We start from the raw sequence: 17,456 nt of genomic DNA, 5'->3' as shown, positions 1-17,456 counted from the left end.
TGAATAACAACTTTTGTTGATTATCTGCATCAAATTGGGGATAATCTTAGTTTTAAGGCCTCTTAGATGGCTCAAGCCCCTGCATTGCAGTTTTGATCCATAGTTGTGCCAGTTTATCTTCAAGGCTATTTATGTATAGAAAGGGTAGATGGGCTCTGAAAGTGGAATGAAAATCATAGTTTTATCAAAGAAAGAGCCAGAAATCAGGAATTGGGGTAAAAGAAGAGGACAGAGTGTTGAATTCAAGGCGAGGGGAATACTAGAAGAACCAAATGGATGTAACCTGAGATGTTTGTGATCAGTCAGTCTCGAACATGTTATGATTGTCAAAAACATATCAGATGTAAGGCTTTTCAGACGTTTGCTCTATTAACCAGCATTTCATCTTAGGTCTGACACTAGACTCGTCAGAGTGAGATGTGTCAGACCCTACCCACTGACGCTGGGGTGTATGCAGGTGAACTTATCAGAAGTCCTTATAAGAGGCACAGTCTGATAACTGCATACGGGAGATAACTTCCACAATGGTGCTCTATTGGTGAAAAATATCTAATTCCCTCCATGGGAATTTAGAATTTTCCATGTTATGATTATCATTTCATAAACTCACTAGCAGTGACCTCTGAAGGTCTCCTTTTCAATATCCTATATTAGTGATATGCTGTTGTGGGGCCTTTATCTGAAGTTTTGTTTGGTTTTGAGCATTGAAAACCCTGAAGTTGATCATTCTGTATTATTATCTCTTGATGTTTCTCTGTTTACTTTTGCTATTACAACACTATAGGATGTTTTCTCCCAGGATGGTAGAATACTAATTGAAGCTGAATCAAGGAGCAGCCAAGATAATGCAGTGAACTCACAATTATGATCAACAGTATTGTGTAAGAAAGAAGTTGGCTCCCGGATAAAACTGTCTTTACATCAGTCTGTTTTCAGATCAACTTTGCTCTATGATAATTAAAGTAGGGTGGATTTACGATATCTTCTTCATAAGTTACAAATATCAGACATGACAGTCGCAAGAATGATTGCTGATACAAACAGGTGGGAATAATGGCAGGAGCTTGCTTAGAATTAGGATATGAAATTTAGCATGGAAATAAACTCACTGGGTGAAGCTGTAGGCTATGCTTAAATGAGCTTCAGTGATGGAGTCATGTGAGGCATATGGAGGAGGATAGCTTGCCAAGGAGAATAATGGGCTCAGCCATGGAGGGTAAGAGAAGTAAGGCAACAATGGTTAGACTGAGTTTTTAATGATTTAGTGATAACAAGTGTTGAATTAAACTAGGCCCCAGTGATAGTTGTTAATAGAGGTTTGTGGATGCGCTTTGTTAATTCATGGAGGCATGCAGACTGAACTCCGAAAGGCATAACAGTATCAAAAAAATATGTTTTATGTTTCTTGATGCCTTCTTTATGACTAGTGAAAAGGCAGTAGAAAGTGGTAAAATTTTTCATTGTTCAGAATTTTTTTTAAATTGAAGATGGGGTAGACATTAAATTAATTGATGTATTTTAATTTCTAAATTAAAATCTTAATTAATGGATCATTGTACTGTTTTTTAATTTCAGTCTTCCATTGAGATTTTGGGTGAATTTTATCAAGAACCCTGATTTTATATTTGACATCAACAAAACAACAACTGTAGACTCTTGTCTGTCGGTGATTGCTCAAACCTTCATGGATTCATGTTCCACTACGGAGCATCGCCTTGGAAAGGATTCTCCGTCTAACAAGCTACTCTTTGCCAAGGATATCCCTCATTACAGGGAAATGGTTTCCCATTTTTATTGTGACGTCCAAAAACTGCCGCAGATCACAGATCAAGAGATGAGCACAGCCATGCAACAGCTTTCTGTTTCCCAAATTGGAGAGTTTGACACTGTTTCTGCCCTCAAGGAGCTCTACATCTATGTAACAAAATACAGTGAACAGGTGAGTTTATTTCTAACCTTTTGAAGGAAATACTCTGTTTAGCATTCAAGAAATTAGGTTTGCCTAGCCATTTGATAGCATATAAACATATGCAGAAAGGAAAAGATAAAATATATGTTATATCTGATACCCATATGAAGACTAACCTCTCATTGAAATCCTTTTTTTTAAAATTAAATAAAAAAATCAATTTTAACTGACTAAATAAGCTTCTTCTTTTGGTTATAGTTATTGTGATCTACATGTTTTGTAAATAATTTGAATATGGTGTATTTATCCCCCCCTCCCCCCAAAAAAGCCAAAAGTTTTGCCTGTTGAGGGCAGGGACTAAGCAGCTATAAATTTACCATCCAGGCTTTAAGTATTTGAGGAGGATGAGATGGTTGCTGGATTATAAATTGTCTATTAAAAATTCTGTCCCATAGATGAAAGTTTTCTGCTTAGAAATAAATTCAAGTTCTCTATTTAAATACTAGCAGTACTCGCAGCTCCACCTGCATTGAAATCATAATTAGAAATCAGATTTGAACACTGTTGGTAACAATAGTGAACAGTCCAATAATAACTTACCTCTGATAACCCTGTCTGAAATTTTTCATCTCTCTCCTCAGCCTCTTCATACATTAGTATGTCAAGTCCCTTGGCTAAGGAACATTAGTTTTAGTGCAAACTGGTTAAGCAGTATGTTCCCAGATGCACATTTCCTTTGGCGTGCTCCACGTCTTTTTCTACTATCCCCCACCATCCACCTTAACAAGTTTCTCTCACTGTGTCCTGAATCACAGCAACAGTCCTTGAAGTGGAGGCATTCACTGTCACCAGTGAAAAAGAAATTCAAACAGAAACTGTAATGATTATTGGACTTGCACAACAAATGGGTAACCATAACAGTTTTCATACCAATCCACCCTGCTGTACCACGTTTGACCCTCTGGGTCGTATGCTCGAAATGCTCCTGTGTAAAAGTTCAATTATCTGTTAAATCGTTAGTTACAAAAAAATATCATATGGAGAATTTTGTAGGAAATTTAATTCTATACCCTTTATGCAGGCTCCTTTTTTTTGATGCAACTAAGTTTTCCCATTATTTTGGTTTATATTGGATAAATCATGCGTCAAAACATAGAATGGTATTGTATCCACTCCCACCCCTGGAAAATTGCTAGGCAGCAAATTCACTTTTTAAGAGTGCCAGTATAATCACATGTAGCCTGTAATAATCTGGAAGAAGTAAGCTTTCTAATGGTGAAAGAATGACTGAAATCAGTAATGTGGTCCTGAGATTAACCTCCATATATGAACAACTTTGGGCGTATCCTGGACAACGGCAAAAAATAACTCAGAGTGATCTGACAACTGATCTGTTCACTACTCGATCACCCAAAATCAGTGGGCTTTTATCAAGGCCAGCATTTGTAGCTGTGTCCATAATTATCCAGGGATTATTCACCCAGAAAGAAGATCTACTAGCAGACCTGTGTAGCCAATATAACTGTGATGTCATTGCATTACAAGAAACCCATAGAGGGCCATCAGGACAGACTGAATCAAAGGCATGAGACTTGTTCTGAAAAGGCTGAATGATAACAATAGTACCTAGTGCTATACTCTTTAAGAGTGGATTAATCATTGCATCGGCTACTTTGGTGGAGAAAAACAACATCGAAATTCTTGCTGTCGAATCAACACAGTTGTCTATAACATCTGTTGATAAGCCCCCTGAAGAGAATTTTGTGGTTAAGGAACCTTCCAATTTCAAGTGCCATAACATCAACGTATTACAAAGTACCATTTTTTTAGTAAGTACCATTTCCATATATTTCCATATATATTGCAGTTGCAATGTGACACATGTGTAATGGCTTCATCTCTTGACACGTCACATGCAATGTTGGAGACATTCATGTAATGTAGCCATCTTGTACTGAGTGTTTTTAATATTCAAAACATTAAAATAGCTGGCATTCATCTCTGAGAGTGGCATGTTGAAAGTGCAATGACAGATCAAATGGCGAGGAAATGGATTTGAATGTTCAATGAAATTTGTCAATATGTGATGACGTCCATGGAGCGGCTGACCATCTGTCGTCATAGATGATTTGGTGTGTGCAGTTGAAATAAAAGTTCTTGAGGACAATTAGTGCACAATTTTGTCACTTTCTCTGCTGTGGCCACAATGTTCAAGGTTCATTCTCTACCATATTGTGACAGATCGCATACGATTTAGGAAACTGTGTGCACGATGGGTGCCCAAACGAATGCGTAGTGCATTGGCCTTTCTCACACAATATGAAAGCAGCAATTCTTGAAGCGGAGGCATTCAACATCGCCAGAGAAGAAGAGATTCAAACAGAAAATATTCACCCAGAAGATCATGTGCACAGTGTTCCAGGACAGACAACTATTCTGCTTGTTGCCTTGGAATGCAACAATCAACAAAGATGGCTACTTTGCGATCTATGAAATCTGCGTTCTGTGATTCAGAATGAAAGGTATAGAATGCTTTCCCGTGGAATCATCTTGCTTCATGGCAATACCAGACCACGTACATGCAATCAAACCCAGGACCAAATGGCAACACCCACCCTCCCCTACAGCCCCGATTTGGCACAAAGTGGTCTTTCCCATCACCTGAAGAAGTACCTGGGTGGCAAGTGTGATGATGATGATGATGATGATGATGATGATGATGATGATCTCAAAGAAAGAGTACAGGCATGTCTTTCATCACAGATGATGGCATTCTATAATGAAGGCATTCAAAAAATGGGGGCCCAATATGACAAGTGCCTTAATAATGGTGGTGACTATTTGGAGAAGTAGTTTAAGGTGTGTAGAATCCAAAGAAAAGAAAATATTTTCAAATAATATTGTGTTTCTCTGGAGAAAAAAAGTTTGGTACTTAATTAAAAGAAAATGCACCTCTTAATTGGTGATATCATCTGTCATGGAAATGCATGACCGTATACATCTGCAGATGAAAATGGTATAGAATTAGAAAAATAGTCTGAAATTTATAAGCTCAGTATAGTGCATGACTCAAAACAACCACTATCATTTAACAGCAGCCAGTGGAGAGGAGGATACAATCCTGACATTATCTAACAATAAGCTATAAGAAATAAATTGACAAGAGGTCCACCTTTTCTATTGGATTTTCAAGGTGGACCCTCTTGTCAATTTATTTCTTATAATTGCACTTCAATATGAAACAGAAATGAAATTTCTAGCTTATAACAACAAGCTAGCAGAGCAGTTGCACCAAAAATTTTGGGTGCACAATTCCCCATTCGCTGCTTTGACCCTTAATATGCAGAACTGAGCCAACTGTTCAACCAGAATGGGTATCACGATTTTTCACTGATTCCGCAACCTATTATCATATATTGTAAAATTCATCATGAAACCACATTTTAACTAGAGACTCTGCCATGAGTAATCTTGTCGAGCAGTCAAGTTTTGCGAGTCTCTTTAAATAGCATACATATTTTCTATTGGATTAATGCTAGGGGAGTTCCCTAGCCACTCTAAGACATGAATATTGTTCTCACTGAAGAATTTCATCACTTTCTTTGAAGTACGGAATAGCAAGGACCCAAATCTTGCTGTAAAATTCCATCTCTATCTGGAAACCTCTTCTGCAGCTCACCAACAACTCTCCTTTCCAGTATTTGGATGTACTGTTCAGTTTTTATTATCCTGTCCCAATTCTCCATGCATTAAACATGCCCGTGACATCATCTTCATGGTGTGTTTTATGGTCAGTTGTAAATGTCCTGAAGTTGTTGGCTCATTCTTCACTCGGCACACATATTACATGCTCTGCCCCTGCACTTTCTTCCAGTGTTACATTGTCCAATTCTAATGACTACCCTACAAGGAATGTTCCCTGCACATTTTTCCTGATAGAAGATGTTTCATTACAGGTTTGTGGGCATTGCTTCCAGCTGCCAGAAGTCTATGACAAACATTAGAAACATGGAGTTTCACTCCCTTTTCTCCCCATTTTGTGAGCCAAGTCCACAGTAGTGAGCTTGAGCTTTTATTTGCTTCTTCTTAGGAGAAAACATTCATCAATTTACATTGTTTTCTTTTTCTTGTTGTAGTTAACTTTTTTCTTTGGTGAAATTCAGCCAGTTTGTTTGTGCTGCTGAATAATTTTATTTATAGTGCCTACACAAACACCAAATTTAGTAGCTAACTCTCTTTGTGCTGGCGTTCTGACCCCAACTTGGCAGGTTTGACCCTGGCTCAGTCCGGTGGTATTTGAAGGTGCTCAGATACATCAGTCTCATGTTGGTAGATTTACAGGCACATAAAAGAACTCCTGTGGGGCAAAATTTTGGCACCTCGGCATCTCCAAAAACCATAAAAGACATAAAGCAAATAATATTATTACTCTCTTTGTGTCATGGAAGTATTCTGAGATAATCCCACAATCTCACTGCACTTCATGGGAGTTGTATCCATTGAAGACATAGGTATTACTAATCGCACAAGAAAACTTGAACATTTCCCAAAAGTGGCACACATTATAAAAAATACACTTATAACCTAAAATGATCGTCACACAGATTAATTACCTATGAATAACAGTGCATAGAATGCGTAGAGAATGCAGGATCTAAGAATAAGCCATGTGCAGCACACTGTCGCCAACTATTGGGGAAATTATGAAAAAAATACCTTGTTCCGGTTAATTTGCATGGTACTGTAGGTTCAACTTCAAGAAAACAAACTGTCCTATGTTCATCTCTGAACTTGGTGCAGCCATGGGGAATGTGAACCACAACCAGAGAATTATGTCATCTTTAGTTTGATAGTGAGGAAACTCTCATGAAAAAATATACTAAGGGGTTGCAGACCAGAACATCCTAGGTTTTCCTGATCAGGATGTATCTCTTTTGGACAATTACCATAACTGTTACGAGACAGGCCTAGTCTGCGAGAAAACTGTGAAAACTGGACAACACCAATGACATCTCTCAGTCAAACATGCACAGACAGATGGAGAACCCTGGTCACTAATATTTGACAAGCATGACATATTGTTAAGAACCTCAGTGAAGATCCAATTAGTCCACCTCTCAACTTTACTCCAGTAACTTCTTATTACATAGTAAATCAACTGATCTTAAATGGAAAGACTTCAGAATCTAAGTTGAATATGAAAACATGTAAATGGTGCACCGAAGAGCCTGATTTCTTTAAGAACCTTTTTACATTGAAAGAAGTTCTGAATGAAACCAACAGTCTGAAATTAAACAATGATCTCAGAGTGGAACAAATAAAGCAATTTGGACTATCTGGACTCCAGTGGGTACTTTCACTGAAGAACAACTGTTCACCCAGTTTAAAGGTCTCTAAGTTATGGAGAAAGCTTGCACATTTACGATCCTAAAACCTGGGAAGACTCCTGATAGCTGAAAGAACTTTCAACCAGGCTTACTTTTATGTCACAGCTATAAGTTGCAGGAGAGAATGATTCTCAACATAATATCTAATTCTGTCAATAGCAAGCTGATTCCTGAACAGGCAGGATTTAGACCCGGTAGGTCATATGGTGGACAAATTCTGATCCTTACTCAGTACATAAGGGATGGCTTTGAGGACAAATGTGTCACTGGTGTAGCCTTCATAGATTTGACTGCTGCTTACATCATTGTTAATCATGACAAACTACTTCATAAAATATATAAACTGACTTTAGGCTGTCCTCACTGATCAGAATTTTCCTCGAGAATAGAAGGTTTTATGCATCTCTTCTTGAGAAAAATAGCCGTTGGTGTCTCCAGAAGAATGGACTAGCACAAGGCAGCAATGCTTTACAACATATACACCAATGGCGAGCCCAGAACAGAAAGTAAGTAGCAATTCATCTGTGCTGATGATACTGCAGTCCCTGCCCTAGGTTCTAGCTTTGCAGAAGAGAAAATTATTTGTCCTTTGCTTTGGAAGAATTTGGTACATTCTGTCACAGAAAAAATTTGAAGCCAAATCCACCCAAAATGCAAGTTTGTGCTTTCCACCAGGAGCACATGGAAAATTAAATGGCAAGGTGAAACACTCTTTCAATGCTTTATGCCAAAATATCGTGTTGTCACCTTTGATTAGACTCTGTCTTTCAAGTGTCATTGCTTGAACACCAAAAGCAAAGTGTATTCACGCAATATCATACTAAGATATCTAACAGGAAGGTCATGGGGTGCTCTGCTCACCTCACCACTCTTAGAACAGTGTGCATATCAGCACAGGTGTACTCATGTGCGGACGCACTGTGCGATAGAGTCATCAGTTGAAGGGGAAAGAGAGTGCTGGGGAAGGAGTTGGTGTGAGTGAGACGGTCTGTTCTGGTGATAGATCTGAAGGTGTGCATGCACTACTGATGGACATTAGTTACAGTGCTCGATCTTGTCAATCCGTCATCAGTCCACTTGCTGAAGCGTTACAGATGCCGATGGACTAAGGAATGAACTGAAACAAAAAAGACCAGGCGAGTTAGCCTTGCGGTTAGGGGCGTGCAGCTGTGAGCTTGCATCCGGGAGATAGTGGATTCGAACCCCACTGTCGGCAGCCTTGAAGATGGTTTTCCATGGTTTCCCATTTTCACACCAGGCAAATGCCGGGGCTGTACCTTAATTAAGGCCACAGCCGCTTCCTTCCCATTCCTAAGCCTTTCCCATCCCATCATCGCCATAAGACCTATATATATGTCGGTGCGACGTAAAGCAAAAAAAAAAAAAAAGAGAGCAATATCTCACCCACACTTTTTATACTCCTGATGGACCAAATGATGATTTACGGTAAGTGGCAGGAAGATTGAAAAGAGAGAAATAAAAAACATTGTCATATAGGGTTGCCAGATTTCCAGATGGAAAATAAGGAACGCTTTGACTCATTTACCTTATAGCATCAAAACAAAACACCACAGCCACTTATTGAATGAAAGAAGAGATGAAAGATATATTAACTAAATAATAATAATATGAAGTACTGAAATTACAAACATGCTCTGAATATCAAGATATATTATTATTGTTATTACGACCTGCACGGTGACAACGGTGTCATGTGTCTGTGTTGGTACAGCATGTGTTCAGAATATGCACCCTGGCATGTCACGCGTTGTTCATAATGGTATTTTGGAGGTCACTTAGTTTTTTGTGGAACAGAATTCTTGCACCCTTTTCACTCCCTGAATCTTGTGCCTCCAAGATGCCTACGTATTTGGCAAGTTGAAAGAATATATTTTTCCAGTCAGATGACCACCATAGGAATATTTGCGAATTGTGAGAGGAGATACAATAACTTTTTGTGTCCTTCTGGAAATCAGTGTTCATCAATATAACCAACAATATACAGCACCATTATGAACAGTGCATGAGGCGTGAGGGTGCATATTTTGAACACATGATGTTCCGAAGTAGTTAGATACGCGTTACCTTCATCGCCTAGCGTATTTGTTGTGTATGTTCAGAGCACGTTTGTAATTTCTGTACTCTTTGTTTTGATCCATACTGTATTTATTACAAATAGGGAATTCATTACTTAGTAGAAACTTACATTTCATAAGTACTTTTCATTTGAATATGCCACGTTTAAACACTTTCTTGTTCAAAAAGAATATTTAGTGAAATTTCTTACAATTTTCATCTTAGTTGAATATGTAAACAATTAATTTTTTATTAAATCCATTCAACTTCTGTTTCATTCATTTCTGCATTGTATTGCCATTACTTAAAATTATTCATTCCATATACCCATTGGATGAAAATACTCGTGACAAAAACTTGAAAATATTCTTCAGATTTTCTGGGCCAGTCGAACCTGTAATAATGTACCCATCTCCCTGGTATTATTGCATTTTGGATAGGTGCTTTTAGTTTTTCACCACCCTCTCCAGAAATCAAAACTGACTCTTTCAACAACTTTCAAATAGAGAATTAGTTCTCTGAAAAACAAAATATTCAGTGAACAGTTTCTACATACCATCCTTCAGGAAATTCAACTTCAAATGAATTTTTCACTCCAAAAACAATCCATGAGACTTTTGCTTTTTACACTGATCACATTTTTTGTCCATATTTGTAGAAAATGGTTCACTTTCCATTAGTGAGAGAGAGCTTTATTAGGACTAAAGGGAATAATTAGTAGTAGAAGAACTGTTGGCAAGAAATGAGAAATTCAGACAGAAAACACTGTTACAGTAACTTTACAAATGCATTCTAGAATTTCTTTAAAAATATTTTTCTGTGATACAGTTGCTATATTTAGAAAGTGAAAATCTGGGACACTTTACTTTTGTCTTTAAAATATGCAAAATAAAAGAGAAAAAATACATTTGTTTTCTTTGTATTATAGTATAGTATATATTAAAAATTTCCGGCCCTGTGGTGTAGGGGTAGCGAGCCTGCCTCTCACCTGGAGGCACCGGTTTCGATTCCCGGCCAGGTCAGGGATTTTTCGCTCAACCTGAGGGCTGGTTTAAGGTCCATTCAGCCTACGTGATTAGAGTTGAGGAGCTATCTGATGGTAAGATGGCGGCCCCGGTTTCGAAAGCCCAGAATAACGGCCGAGAGGATGCTGACCACACGGCCCCTCGTATTCTGCAGGCCTTCGGGCCGAGTAGCGGTCGCTGGGCAGGCCAGGTCCCTTTCAAGGGCATTAAGTGCCATGGGGTTTGGTTTGTATATTAAAAATTAAAACTCTGAAATTTCAATCAAACCACTTGACTAAAAACTAATATGATTTACAAAATAAATAAATAAATAAATAAATAAATAAATAAATAAATAAATAAATAAATAAATAAATAACTTGTGTTATTGAGATATTCTTGCTCTGTTTTCGTCACACTGTGTCTACAAGTAGGATTATTTGCTCGAATCATGGATTTGTTGAAGTTATTTTTCATCTTTTCAGTCGGATCGCCCGCTGTCCGGCGCTGACGTTTCTCAGACAGTTTAATGTTAAGAATTTCATTCTTTGGGTTCTGTATTGAATCAAGATTCACAATAAACAGAGCAAATGATAGGATCCACCTTTTCAATACTATATATTAGTGAAAATTTCTACATTTCTGTTAAATCTTCACGTTTATGAACTTTTGGTACCGGTTTTGACAAAGCTATTTGTCATCATCAGCCTAGGATAAATTATACAAAGACAATAAAATACATTGATCATGACCCTTATAATAATATCATACTAGTAAAATTAGAAAACATACATACCAAAACTAAAGTAATATTTGCGTGTATAAACTGATAGTCATTAATACAATAGTGGACGATTTTTATAAGGTGTACACCTTGGTAATTGTAATTAAGAAGAATGACATATTAAAAGAAGATTTGGTTTTTTACTATATGTGTTTGCAGTAAGATATAATGGTCAGCTTTTGATCTGTCGTATTTTTAATGTGTTGAACAGTCTGTCTGTCTACCTAGTGACATTGCAGCTAGGCACTATAGGAAAGTTATACTCACAAGAAGTGAGTAAAGGCCTACATTTAGTACTTTAGAACTTGCTCCAAATAAATGCATCACTTTGGATTTGAAGCCGCCGCGTGATATTGACACTTTGTTGATGTAGTATGATTATTCTTATATATTTCTATCTACTGATGAGGAAGGTTATTTATTTAGTATATAAGTACATTTGACTTCCAATCAAAGAGATTTATCAATTCAAAATAAATAATCTGAATGATATTTATTGTCTCATTGTTCACAATTATCTTAACATCAATTGTAATAATTTTGGCTTCAATTCTATCTGAAAAAAAACATTAATGATCGAGAAAAACCTCTCCTTTTGAGTGTGGATTTGACCCTAAAATGCTTGATGCATTTATTGGCTCTTATAACAACTCATCAAATCAACAAATCATTTTTGATGGTCCACTTGCTATGTCACAATAACAAAAACATGGCTTACACACACAGTGAAAACATTGCGCTTCAAGCAGGCTAGAGAGCACCTGAGGCCACGCGTTTCTCTTCAAACCAATGGCGTATGAATCTCCTAGGCAAATGCATGTATACAAAAAGCAAAATAAGAATGTCTTGGAACGTGTGGGTTGTTCCTTGTATCATCATTGTTTCTAGATAGGTAGATAATGTTTAAATTTTAATTTATTAATCCTTTAATGTGACAGACTAATACATATGAAGGAATTGTGCAATTTGGTGTTGTTGATGACAATATTCACTTTGCTATTTACATTTTACAATTTACAAGTTTCTTAGAACAGTATCAAAATATAAGTACCGGTATGCAACAATTGGCTAGTTTCATAAATTTGTATACATAGTGACATGTCTTATTTAGTTCAGTGTCCTGCTGTCCTTACATTTTGTGGTAATCTGTTACAGTGTATAAAACTATAAAATTACCTATTGCTATTACTACCATGTTTTATTTTTCAAAAGGCTGGACACCAATATTTTAATGATGTGAGTTCTAGAAAACCTACCCCGGTTCCTAGGTTTGAGAGCTGGCTCTAGAGTTTAAAACTGTCAAGGCCGGGCTTACAGTATAACACACACACACAAAAAAATTGTTTTGAAACAACATTGTGTTTTTGATGGCTGTTGGCAATGAAAAAACACACTCCGAGAAACATAACAACTGTAATGGGTAACCTTAGAAACCATGTGTGTATACTTTCCACACTCAACACCTGTTCAGTTGCTACTGATGTGGTGTTTAAGAAACAAAATGTAGATCACCTTACACTAGATGCTATTTCTATATGTCGATCCTCTGTTCCACCCCTTTCATGAACAGAACGGCACATTATTAAGATCGATTGTTCTTTAGTAATACAAATACCAATGAATAGGGGCAAAAACAGAAGTTTTCAACTTGCCACTTTTTGGTAGTTTAGAATCTAATATCTCAAGCACTAGGTGTAACAAAATGGCTCTTTTATTTAATTGCACCTCCGCAGGGGTCCACTTAGTTTAATGAAACAGCTCTCTGTATTTCTTACTTTTACTTATCACAAAGATCAAGTTCATAAGAGAGCCCATAGGCAGGACTGGCCAGGTAGGCTGGTCTGTAACATTATTAATGTTAAGGTGCCTTGCATTGACTCTACAAGAGTTTGTTTCCACCCAATCCATAAATGGAAAATAAAATTGTATGAAATGAAAGAAACCATAATTTTTTCAGTTTCTTTCCTGTTGATGGAAACTGAGAAATTTATGCATACCAAAAATTACTTTTAGGATGCTGAGACTGAGTTCTTGATGCTGATACAGTCCCAGAAATTCAAGAATGTATAGCAACCCTATTCTATGATTATTCTCATATGGAGCCTTCAGGTCATTTTAACATTACTCATACTTGGCTATTGTTGCTTTCTATTGTATTTAAAATTTACACAGTGGACAACTTTGTTTTGCAAATTCATATAATATATAAGATATAATCTGTAGCACTTTTCAAATATTTTGTACTGTTTGTATACTGAAAGCAGTTTTCTTTCCTAGATTCTGGATGCTCTTGATGCTGACCCTTCCTGCAAGAAGATGCATTTAGCACATAAATTGGAAAATGTGTCGTGTACGTTGGAGGGAGAAGAAACATCAACATGCTGACGGCGCGAGTCACCTGATCTCCTACTGGCCAATCTCTATTGAGAAGAGAAGTGACTGTGATATGCTTCATGCACATGCAACTGCAAACTGTGATCCAGGAGGCTGCAAGTGAATAATGTGATGTGATGTTTAGTTCACTGTTGGGATCAGGTGACCAATGATTGGGAGAGGGGAGGGGGCGGCATGTGAATAGTCGGGAAGCCAAGACAGTGCTCAGCCGCCTACCTCTGGTGGGTTGAAGGCAGATAGGTTTGAAACAGCCAAAATGCCAGATGTTGTAAAAACACAATAGTTTCCTAACAATGAGTGCCTCGAAAATGATGCTAGAGAAAAAAAGTGTCAAAAAAAGTCTCCTTACGAGGATGTAGATTTATGGGAGGATTTACAGAGCTATTATTTTAAATCCCCATTTTTATATAAAAAAGAAACTCTTAGAAAATGCTGCTACAGAATTTTAACTTTGTATTCATGGTAAGTTGCTGGAAACTACTTGCCAATATTTTGTTGGTCTTTTGTTAATGAAAATGTAGGCCAGATATGGACTGTCCTAAATAAGTGTAAGTTTGTATCATATGTACATTCATCAATAGCTTTGGTGATTCACTGCATTCAGTGGTAACAGTTGGCACTTGGAACCCAAGTGCATTCTTACTGATGTCCTATGTCCAAGCACTGTGCAGCAGATGTAGATTTAGCTTGTCCATCATTATGTTAGCAACTGTTGCTGTCATTACACACAACACACATCCACACACAGACTCACTCCTTGTTGGCATATTATTGAAAATTCCAGTCTTTGCTCTGGGAATTCTGAACAAATGACCTAGCCAATAACTTTGCTTCAGGAATGAACTTCAATGCGACTACTCTTTCTCCGGTTTGGGTTGTGTTCCGTGCATGGATGTTGGCATTTTGAATGCACTGTGACAGCTGTAGAGATTTACTAGTCCAAGAATGAATGGGGGTCAAAGCCGCCCCTTCTCAATTTAATGAAGCAGCTAAACTTGTGTGGTAGGAGAGGAGTTGGGACCAAACCAGGCACCATGACTGACTGACATTTTTCTAGCTAGTGTTGAGAAGACAACAGGACACCAAGAACTGAATACAGGTAACAGGATCTGGTATCCCCATCCCTTTTATTCTTGTTCTACCCTGCCCTATATCCAGTTTCCGCTTCAGTGAGAATGTATAAAACAAGGTTAATTGTTGTGTATACATTTTTATGAAATCTTTCTAAGTGATAAACACAGTTCATGGCACACAGAATGATGCTTGTGGGCATCTTTGATATTTACTTACAATTCCCAGGTTCTGGGTGTCAGTTTACCCATGATGCTTTCTATATACTGTTTGGAATTACAGTTGATGATTGTTGCATGAAGTTGCAGGATTATACCAGAATATAAATGTAATGTGTTTATACATGTTAACTTTCATTATATGCCAAAGTTCTGTAATATCTTTTTTCTGTCTTCTACAACTTCATGCAGTCATTTAAGAAATGGCATCTTAAAAATAAAAAATAAATGGATATTGCTCATACATAATGCTTCAGCCAAGAATTCTCTAGGTTTCAAGTTGCAAATGGAAACATTCACTTTTTGGTATAAAGTTTATTTATGAATATATCATAGCAAAAAGAAAAATTTATAGAATCAAGAGAGAGGCAGAGAGAAAAGGAAAAGAGAAGTTTATTGCTGAAATTTTAAGGATCCTGATTGTAATTCCAAACATGTCCACTTCTTCATGATACATTTTAAATTGTTTTCAAGATGTGTTACTTATCTTCCAGCACTTAAACATAAGATCATATGAGTGTTGCCAGAAGATAATGTGTGTATGGCAGTGTTTAAATACCTAGATCCAATAGTCAAATGTACTGGACATTTTCTGGTTACAGATTATACAATAAAATATGTTGAATATTTCTTAAATTGGCTAATATTTATTTCCTTTCCTTAATCCTTTCATTGAGTTAATTTGTTTTAAAATCTTGATATGTGTTAACTGGTGCATACTGAGCATGTCTAAATAAAAGCTTCACAGTTTTTATTACAAATGTAGATTAGAAGTTACTTCTCTTCTTGAAATAACTTAAAAAGTATTTTCATCATTTCCAAAGGCTCAGATATACTGACTCGTGTGTTTGATATTAGACTTCACTAAAATTAAGGGATTAGTTGCTAGACTTCGTCTGCAGCTGAGAGCAGCTCATGCTTGGCCATGCTAGTTGCTCGTTGCCTGTCATGATAATAGAGAGTTCCTGCACTGATGGCTGCACGTGAACTGTCAGTCATAATTTGCAGTTACAAAAGCCAGCACAGTATCTGTTTCTATAATCATTATTATTGTTGTTATGTGCTCTAAGGAGCATGCAGGACCATTAGTTAGCATTGATCTTCTTATTCTTACCTTTCAAAAACTTCCTCATCCTCTTGCTATGTGTCTGCCGTATATCTTGTGTCCGTGCATTTTTTAGTTCATATTTCTTGCTGGCAGTTCCTTGGATATGAACTTGTATGAATTTATTTTCTATGTGTAGGTTATGTAGTTGTCAGTGGGTCAGTACTGACTACTGTGAGATCATTTTGTATGTCTACTGGCCAGCATAATTTGGCTTGTCAGGTTCCATTAATGATGAAGATATTTTTGGTCAATTGCGAGTCGTCCATTTGAGCTGTATGTCCATAGAATTTCATGTGTCTTTTTCATGTGACTGAAGTGAATTGCTCAATCAGTGAGTAAAGTTCTTCTGGGCTTCTGTGCATTCTGATACCATCTTGGACCTTGGGGTCCAAATATTTTCCTTTTGTCTTGTCTTTGATGTTGATGGTTAATGATGAAGTCTCGGTTGCATGGAGTGCTTCTGGGAGAACAACTGTGTGGTAGTGACGGAGTTTGGCTTTGGTGGAAAGTGATTTGTTCTTGTAGATATTCCGGGTGATTGCACAGGCTTTACGTAATTTTTCTGTGTGGGTGTTGTTGGCTAATCTTTCATTCCCAGTTATTCCGATAATTTTGTAATTTTTTTTTTTTTTTTTTTCCGTGAGATGAGAAAGTTCTGATACTGTGTCGGTGTTTTCGTTCTCTGCTGATTTGTGCATTAAAATTTCCTTGCCATGATACTGAGAGATCCTGGTAGGTGCTCATTTGAGTTGTGACGAGAACTTCTCAACTTTGTTGTTGTCAGGTTCAATAATGACTGGAGTGTGTGCATTCACCAGTGTGTAGGCTTTGTTGGCACGTTTAACTGTTACTAGGGAGGGGTGTTCCGAGGGTGATGTGAAGTCTAGCACTGAGTTCTGGATACTGTTAAGTATTACAAATGCAGTTCCCAACGCATGTAAATTACTATTTGTTAGTTTGATTGCAGTCTTCCTCTTGTTGATGAGATATCCACTGGAGTCAAAATGATTAAAGTTGTGAAATCGTGTTCCCTGTACAGCAAGTATGAGGATAGCAATTCTGTCACAGGTATCTGTCAGTATCTTGAGTTTCCCTGCTTTGTATGTTGAGTGTGCCACTGAATTGTGTTCTGTTGGGTTTGAGAAGGTTTGGGAAACTCTGACCTCCACATTGTCATATCCACTTTAATGAAATTGAGAAGATCTGGTTTCAGATTAAGGGTTATGTTGCTGGGGAAAAAAGAAAGCATTTTACAGTTTCTGAAGTAGTACATCTATTGGAAACTGTGGTGAATGTTAGTTCAGATGACTGGAGGAAGGAGGTGCACCGTACACAAACACTGATTCATGAGGTGTGAGAAAATGAAAGCGTGATAGAGAACTGTGTTGAAAATTGAGAGTTATGAGGTATAGTCACTCCAAGACTACTGGAACATTCCCCTTTGCAGGCCATAACATTCCTCCCTCGTCAGCCATTATTGGTGAGTAATTTATTCCCTTTCTCTC

At 37.3% G+C, this 17,456-nt stretch overlaps 1 protein-coding gene across 2 annotated transcripts in view; it reads left to right on the top strand.

Annotated features, from left to right (window-relative positions):
• Positions 1–15,462, top strand: part of PlexB (plexin B) — a 1,268,238-nt gene extending 1,252,776 nt beyond the window's left edge. For both annotated transcript variants that reach the window (XM_067140856.2, XM_067140855.2), the window contains 2 exons: positions 1,576–1,939; positions 13,438–15,462. In XM_067140856.2, coding sequence (XP_066996957.2) covers positions 1,576–1,939; positions 13,438–13,545 — 472 coding nt within the window. In that variant the 3' untranslated portion in view covers positions 13,546–15,462. The remainder of the gene's footprint in view (positions 1–1,575; positions 1,940–13,437) is intronic.
• Positions 15,463–17,456: the final 1,994 nt, after the last annotated feature.

Source organism: Anabrus simplex, chromosome 2, assembly GCF_040414725.1.
Source record: "Anabrus simplex isolate iqAnaSimp1 chromosome 2, ASM4041472v1, whole genome shotgun sequence".
Lineage (NCBI taxonomy): Eukaryota > Metazoa > Arthropoda > Insecta > Orthoptera > Tettigoniidae > Anabrus > Anabrus simplex.
The sequence above is the reverse complement of the archived record's forward strand: the minus strand, read 5'-3'. Positions and strand labels throughout refer to the sequence as shown.